The sequence below is a fragment of the Capricornis sumatraensis genome, chromosome 4 (genome assembly GCF_032405125.1).
Source record: "Capricornis sumatraensis isolate serow.1 chromosome 4, serow.2, whole genome shotgun sequence".
Classification (NCBI taxonomy): Eukaryota; Metazoa; Chordata; class Mammalia; order Artiodactyla; family Bovidae; genus Capricornis; species Capricornis sumatraensis.
The window spans coordinates 70,884,979-70,893,355 of NC_091072.1; the positions used below are offsets into that span (position 1 = coordinate 70,884,979).

General features: G+C 49.9%; 1 protein-coding gene across 1 annotated transcript; it reads right to left on the reverse strand.

Moving 5' to 3' along the window:
• Positions 1 to 385: 385 nt before the first annotated feature.
• Positions 386 to 6,819, reverse strand: HOXC13 (homeobox C13). The gene is made up of 2 exons (XM_068972061.1): positions 6,084 to 6,819; positions 386 to 642 (listed from the first exon to the last, which is right to left on the reverse strand). Exons 1-2 carry the CDS (start codon positions 6,817 to 6,819, stop codon positions 386 to 388), a joined length of 993 nt encoding a protein of 330 aa, XP_068828162.1.
• Between the last annotated feature and the right edge of the window lie 1,558 nt (positions 6,820 to 8,377).

An 8,377-nucleotide genomic window follows, 5' to 3' on the forward strand; every position in this document is an offset into this window, starting at 1 on the left:
GATGAGGCAAGAATGGGATCATTCAGGGTTCCCCAACTCTGCTTTGGCTGGAATGATCTTCGCTGCCACTCTGCTTTCAGGCAAGGGGAGAGAGGTGAAAGCCAGAGGGAGTGGAGGCCAGCTGCCTTTCTCCCACAGTCCACTCAGACCCACCTCCAAAGCCGTTGAGGCCAGGTAGGTCCCATCTGCATAGGGGTAGGGGTTGAGAATGGGGTGGGGAGTAGAGGGCAGCAGAGCCCACCATCTAATATTTTCTGCCTCCCTGCATTCCTCTTTCTGGTTAACGTTAAATATTGGTCTGCACCCGGGAGAAGGGTCCTTCTGGTAAGTTCAGATATGGTACAAATCGGCGACATAAATAGACGGGGCGGGGGCCGGTAGGCAGTCAGGTAGAGTGAAGGTGAGGCGTTTTCGATTTGCTGACCACCTTCTTCTCTTTGACCCGACGGTTCTGGAACCAGATGGTGACTTGGCGCTCCGAGAGGTTTGTGGTAGCTGAGATGCGCCGGCGCTTCTCTTTGGTGATGAACTTGCTGGCCGCGTACTCCTTCTCTAGCTCCTTCAGCTGCACCTTGGTGTAGGGCACACGTTTCTTGCGCCCGCGCCTGTAGCTGTTGACTTCGGGCTGTAGGGGGACCACGTCTGGGGGGAGAAAGAAGGCAGGCAGCAGGAAGTGAGTCACACGGCTGGACCCGACAAACGGCTGTAGAGGCACAAGGCACAGGGACTCACAGGGGGCAGGCGGATTGTCCCCAAATCCTTTGCACCTCTGCTATTACCAAGGCCACAGCTGAAGTGAGGACACTGGGGTATTACCTCTGGCTTGAACTTTAAAGGGAGGGTGCCAAAAGCTCAGAAATCAAGATAAATAACGTTTTATATATTACACCTATATGATTATCAAAAAATTCATGATAAACAAAATACCGAAGTTTTAAATGAATACAGGACCAGTACTACTGATTTTTCTTTTTGCCTCAGCTTCCAATCTGGTTCTGCACAGCATTCCTTATCAGAATCCTTGTTCCCGTAGAGGGATCCCTCCAAATTCCATCCTGGTCGGCTAGCCTGCAGGATTGCAAGTATTCAGGAAAATTCCTCTTTCCTAGCAGTTAGATCACTTGGGAATCGGTCAGTTTATACTCTGCCCAAGTATTAGAGGAAGGTGTCCTTTTGTACGCTTGAGGGAGAGCATGGTGGGCAGGGAGACTGTTTCAGTCAGCACAGACCATCAAGTGGGGCCTCTTGCCTTTGGTCACTGGCTCTGCACTGGGAATCTGTGGCCAGCACCAACAGCTAAACAGAAAAGTGTCCATGTAAAGCCAGACTGCCTGGGAGCCAATCTCTCAAGGAGTCCAATATTGTAAGTCACTTAGTAACATCCCAGGTGAGAATGTAAGAAATCAGGTCCCTAGAAGTAGAGAGTCCACACCCCAGGGTGTGCCGGCCAGAGGAGACAAACCAAGAGAGCCCTCTTGGGTTAAGACCAGAGGTTCACATAAATTTTCTACAAAAAGAAATCAGTGCCCCTCCCCTGCCTTTCCTCAAATGTCCATTCACCAAGACAGAGCAATTCTGATCTCGTTCCCCATCCTCATCTTTCCACCAAGGCTGAAGGAAACTCTCCAACCCATGCAGGAACCCTAATCCTAAACTCTAAATACCTTGCCATACCACTGCTAGTTCAATTTCTTTCTGCTCTATGAGAATGTCATAGGAACTAAAGGCTAATGTGCGTCACTTACGGCCCCTCTTCCACTCCAACCTCACCCCTGTCAACAGAAAGGTCCTTGCAACACTTTCAAGGAAAGTAAGGAACTAGGGAGATGATCTGAATAACTCATCCCTCAACTTTAAAAAATGTAATTGGCTGACTTCTTCCTGCAGGATCTAATGAGTAGGTATGAATAAGGTTTCCTCTTCATTCTTACTGCCCTTTGGAAGTGTAGACACAGTCTAGAATAAGGACACAAAGCTCTTTCTGAAATGCCTGGTCTCACCTCCCCTTCATGAATCACCTTCCTTATCCCCTTTCTCATTGGGTCTGCTCTCTTTCAGAGACCTTTGTCTACACAGGACAGGAAAGAAGAGGTCACCATCACAGGCAGGGGGAAATAAAGTACACGGAAAGAATATGGGAGAGAGGGGATTCCAATGGCCTGGTCTGGCTGTCTCCAGGATGACAATTTCTATGGAAAATTGTTGGACTTGTCACTTTTCTCTGCCTATGTAGGAACAGGCTAAAATTTTTTTTAATCTGAAAAACAAAACAACTTCACTTTAGCAAAGCAGATCCTTTACGTTAAAAAGGATTTTTTTTTTTTGCACAAGATAATTAAAAAACAAAATCTCTCAGTTCTCAAATATGTTTTGCTCTTACAGATGTAACTATGATTTGAGAAATTGATGAATCTGGAACAACAGTAAAACACAGAAGGTAAGTAGTGATAATATGAGGTTATTATTTTTTAATCCTTGGAATATCTTTTTAAGGCGTATTTTATTAAACCCATTTTACAAGATAAGGAATCTGAGGCTCGGAATAGGGGAAAAAAAAAAAAACCTCAAGTGGCAGAGCCGGGTTTTAAAACCAGATTTTGGGGCTCAACATAATGACACAGTAAGTTCTAAAATGGAAACAGACCACCTGGTACAATTTAGCTTTAAAATACCTCCTTTTCCCTGGAGAACAAATGGGATAGAACTGGGTTTGTGTTCCTGACCTAACCAGATAATTGTCCCTGATTTGTTAAACGTCACTTTCTGAGAAAGCTCACAATTATCTACCTGATTTGGGCTCTCCTAAACTCCAACTATAAATTTCCCATGAGGTTTAATCAACAAACCCTAAAAGAATCAGTTTTTGAAAAGCAGATAACTGGTCTAAATTGGTTCTTTTTCTCTACAGTATGCCAAGGGTTGATCTGGCCAAGCTTTCCCTGGATCAGACCAAACTGCCAGTTTTTTTGGGCAGCTGGGGAAAAACCTTCAGCCTTGCCTTCTCAAAGAAGCCCCCTTTCATTGTCTTCTGTCTTGTCTGGAAAGGAAGTGGGATCTATGGTGACATCTGGAAATTTAGGCCCTGAGTTGTGTCTATACTCCCTAAAGTAAGTAGAGGACTTGGTGATTAATTTTACAATCAACCTTTCCGTAGTCTCCCTTCAGAGAATACGCAGGCATGCAGGCACACACAGACACACACACAAATATGCACACACACCCTACTTCATACCTGGGAACCCAACAGACACTTTTGAGGAGCAAATAAAAAATCAGATCGATGCTTAGCCACAGCTCTCTCTTGGGGTCCTGTGTACATGTTTCCACCACTCACTAGATCTTGCCCACCCTCTCCCACAACAGGGCTCTGGGCTCCGAAGAGGACCTAGTTCTGCTAGAAATCCTAGCCACTCTTCTCAGCCAAAATCCAATGGCTTATCAACAGAGACTTTCAGTATGACCCAAAGAACCCATTATTTCTTTCTCTCTATTATTCTCTCTCCCTATTTGTCCGTCTCTCCCTGTCTCCCCACCACACCCACCTTCTCTCTTGGAATCTCTTGTCAAAATTAAAAATTGTCTACCCTCACTATAGGAAGGAAAAAAGAGCAATAAAGCAAGGGTCTCTATAATTGGGTGAAGGGAGAAGCCACAACTCATCTTGGCCCTAATTATCTGGATCTTTCTGAACAATTGCCTTCATCTCCCACACCAGCCTAGACTGCCACAGATGAGGTTTCTCAGAGCCAGAGGCACTGAAGAGAGACAGTAGTGTTTATGCTGAGATGCTGCCGAACAAACCACAATTGCATAGACAGAGTTATCTGGCAATCTCACTACTTCTGAAAGGGCTCTGTGTGGGTAGAAAGATGGAGGGTGTCTGAAGATAATTTCTTATTCATCTGCCTTTTGCCTGTACCTCTGCACTGAGATACACCAGCCAGTTTCTATTTTCACACTGGGAGTGTGTGAGCACAAAGCTGTTGAGACATATTTGGTTTTATATCCGTTTTCATGCCATAATTTGCAAGTGTATTAAATCTCAGTTGCGTTGTATGATTTTTTTATGTTAAAGATATTTTTCCCTAGGAGGCTGTGATCAAAAAGTGCTTACTTTTAGCAGGTTTTTTTTTTTTTTTTCATTTTCTGGGCATCTTTAAGGTGTTTATTTAGCTCAGATTTATTTCTGAGCTCCTCTCCAATCTCTCACTCACTCCGCATGCAGACACAGCAATGCCAGAGTAGCTCCTTCTCATCCCCTCTTCACACTAAACCAACTGCCCACTGCTCTGCCCACAGTGGGGCTGGTGGGCATTGGCCCCTCCGCTCTTCAGCCCCTTAGCATGGTCTGTTGGCTACCAGCTACCCATGCTCCAGGAATTCCTGCTAAATCCCCGCCTCCCAAAATCTTCCCATCTAGGTGAGATGGGAAATTAAAGGGTCATATCTCCACAACACATTATTGTACACCTACATGTGAGGTGTTTATCTTCTAGAAAAGTGTTATTATGTGTTTCACATTAGGTAGTTAATAACATAAATCATATTATATAAAAAATACAGTCAATGCAGAGTAGGTAATGCATGCTACCGTGCACTAAAATTCCATCATCCTTAAATCTTCTGGCAGTCAGAAACTGGGTGTCTAGTGCGAGTCCCACCTTGGTCAGTTTTATTATACTAAGTCATCTTAGAATATTTACAAGAATATTATTTGCTATACTTTGTAACATCATCCAGTATTTTTTTTTAACTGTCTGCTCTTTCCCCAATCCCGGATGCAGAGGACTTTCAGGCCCACCCTAAGGAGGTCTTCAGGTCTTCCCAATGAAAATGTCCCTGGGTCCCCACGGAGAGCCAGGACGGGGCCCTCTGGGTAGTAGGAGGAAACATATATGGCTGTTCTGGGCCCCCAGGACCCCTGCAAGCATCAGAACAGAGCCAGTCAACCCTCTCCCACTGAGCTCTGCTTATATATAATTAGAGCAGACTCAAGATCTGGATTCACTGAATCCTGATTTCTCAGCATTGCGCTGAATCCAAAACTCCTGATGTGATTTTGAGAACTCTGGAACTGGTCTTTTCCTCTGGGGAGTGGAAGGTGGGTGTTGCAGGATTCTCTCTTGTTCATTGATAGTCTCAATTGGAGAGGGAACAGAACACCAGTGAATTCCAATCCCCCACCAAATACATAGCCAGACAATTCCGAGGGGTTCCCAGCCTGGGCCTGGACCTGATTCCTTCAAATACAAGCCTTCCCCTGAAACCTCATCCTCACTCCCCTCTTTCTGTGTCTAAGGCAAGGGTAACTCTATCCCCGATGTTTGGCGGAGTTGGTAGTGCGCATACACACATAGGATATGAGCTCTACAAACAGGCAAAGAATTTTATATCCCAGGAGAGGGATGCAAACACCCTTTTACCCCCAAACCCTCTCCAGAGATTTCAGTTCCCTTGCTCCTCAACAATCAGGAAATTCGTGGTCAAATTCTTAAAACAAATCAAGAAAAAAAATTTTTTTAATTAAAAATCTACATTTCTGTAGACCCCGGCAAATTAGACCCGTATTTTAAAAACAGCAACAGCAACAAAACACCTGTCTAGTGCCTAAATGTTCTTGGAAATTCAGGCCAAGAAAATGCTTGAGGTTCTTATTTTTTCCTCCAATTGATTCGGTGGCTTGAGCGTTTTTGTTCTAATGGTTTTAGATTCCAAGGCACCCAAGGCCCACCCGACCCCCTATTTCAGGCCGGAAGCGCGTTTAGGGGGCCAAGAGCCGCCGGTGAGACTGGAGCCCGGCGGAGGGGGAGGAGGCGAGCTCCCGGCTGGAGCGGAGCCGGCGGCCCGGCGCTTGGGCGCCTGTGATTGCTTCACTCTCGGCCGGGCAGCTCCGGGGAACGTGTCGGAGCAGATTTCTTCCCCGACGCATTCCTCAGCGCAGCTCGCCCGGCCGGCTCCATCTGCAGCGCAGCAAAGCCGGCGCGCCAGGGCCAGACGGCGGGGGTGGCTGGGGCGCGGAGCCCCAGGGCAGACGGGGCTGGGAGGGGTCCCTGGCGGCGGCCGCGCTCGGGACCCTTCCTTACCTGGAAAGGGAGACTTCCAGAGGTGGGCGGACTGCGACTGTTCCTTTGAGCAGTACACCTGACTATCCCAGCCGTTGGAGAGAGCCCAGTGCTGGTAGCCTTCGACGGGGATGAGCGCGTCGTGACGCGGCTCTGGGTGTCCGCTGATCCCAGGCACCACCGACACGTCCAGGTAGCCGGGCATCGCCTGGTAGGAGCTGGCGAAGCTGGGATAGAAGGCGAACTCCTTGGCCCTGGAGGACAGGTCGTCACCGGGAAGGGCGCCCGACGGCTCGGGGTACTTATCGCCCGAGTGATAAGCGCAAGGCTTTTGCTGCAGGTTCACGTTGTGCGACAGGCGGCAGCCGTAGTAGCTGCCACCGAACGGGTAGCCATAGCCCAGGGTGGCGCTGGATGAGGTGGGGGGAGCCGGTGGCGGGGCGCACTGGCGCGCCGCCTCCGGGGCCGGGATGTCCGTGTAGACGGCGCCCTGAGGGGCGCCCAGGGGAGCCGGCGGGCGGCCCAGCACGGGGTGCGGAAGCAGGTCGCGGCAGTGGCTGGCGGGGCAGCTGTTGCCCAGCCCGTCCATGCTCGGGGCTTTGCCGGGACTCGCTCCGCTGCAGCCGACCCCCGCTCCGCCCGCGCCGCCGCCTCCCCCGCCGCTGCCGCCGCCGCTGCCGCTCTCCGCCGCGCTGTCCTCATAGACGTACATAAGGCTCTCCGGCCAGCGCGGATGCAGGAGCAGCGAAGTCGTCATGACATGATCTGCTCGAGCTTTTTAAAAACTCCACTTGCCAGAGGCTGCGAGCTAGGGAGACACCTCGCTCCCTTTTCCCCTCCCCCATCCCTCCTCCCTTCCCTCCCCACCCCTCCCCTCCTCCTCCTGGTGTTTCCACCGCCCTCCCCACCTTTCTTCTACGCATGCGGGTACACATCATTAAGAAATCACCGGCTCCAGCCTGCCTCCCCTAGGCCACTCTCTCGCGCTCACGTGACGCCGGCAGTGCACGTGACCTCCTGGTTGGGTCTCCTGGGGTTCCCACCCCTAGAGGCGGGGCGGGGCGAAAGGGGAGATGTCTCTGCTGATTGGCTCTCAGGGGGGCAAAGAGGAGGGAGCTGGGAGATTTAAAGGGACAGGGTACCGCCCCCTGGCAGGCCCCGGGGAGGGAGAGTGAGGAGGGTGAGGCTGAATTTGGCCGACGCAAAGGGGTCTGGCGAGAGCAGACAGTTCCTGGGCGCTTCCTCCTAGGCTGAGGAGGCGTACGGGTAAGACTGATTCCAACCCGCAAAGGTCTCTGACTGGATTGGGGCTTGGAGCTAAGGGTGGAGGAGACATCGTATTTTTTTTTCTTAATAAATAAAAAATCTAGAAAGCACGCGGAAGCGCACCGGCAAGGAGTAGGGAGCCCCGGGTCTGGCTGGAACCCGACGCCGACGCCGAGCAGCAAGACTTTGATGTCGGGATTGGGTTTCCATTTCCGACGTTCATATACTTTTTCCAAAGCTCCAATTTTCTGACAGGGACCCTCTCTAGTCTCGTTGCCCGCAGGTCTTCCTCCAGCGGAGCAGAAAACTGGGAGAATGTGATAACTCCCAGACACAAACATCATCACACCGAGGGCAGGATGCTCTCAATGAAAAATTGAGATAGAATAAAGGAGAGAAATGGAGGCATTTCAATACACAGTAGAGTTTAAAAGCCTCGGAGTGAGATTTTTCAAAGGAAAGGGGGAGGAGGAGCAGGGATTCGGTCTAGGAAAGCTGAAAAGCCCTGGATGCGAACCAGAGCACGCGCTCTCGGATCCATATACAAAAGGAACGTGGCATGAGGGAGAGTAGGCACCGCTGCCCCTTTGGAGGAACGTTTCCCAGGCGCTACTCTGGGAGACCCCAGGAAGCCCGACCCCAGCCCCGCGGATCTGTCGCCGCTCTCGGCCATAAGCTGAGGGGCCAGGCAGAGTCTGGATCAACGCAATTCCCAGCCGGATAACCCCAACTTTAGCTCCCAGAGCATTCTTGGGGTCACTCCCTTTTACTGTGAAGTGTTTCAATGCTTTGAAATTACCTAATCTTTCAAGAAAAAAATCAACACCAATTTATTAATTTTCTTAAAAAAAAAAAGCCACCCTTTTCTCTCCTCCCAATTTCCCGACTTGTCGGACTTCTGTGCTCAGTTTGGATACCCCTTTCCAGAGAGCATCTCGGTGGAACTGAGCCATATTCCCTTTCAGCACAGGGCCTCCCTGAGGAGAAGCGGTAATAAACAGAGAAAAAAAGAGGGGAGAGGGGCTGCGGCATCTCCATCTTCCCTGTCG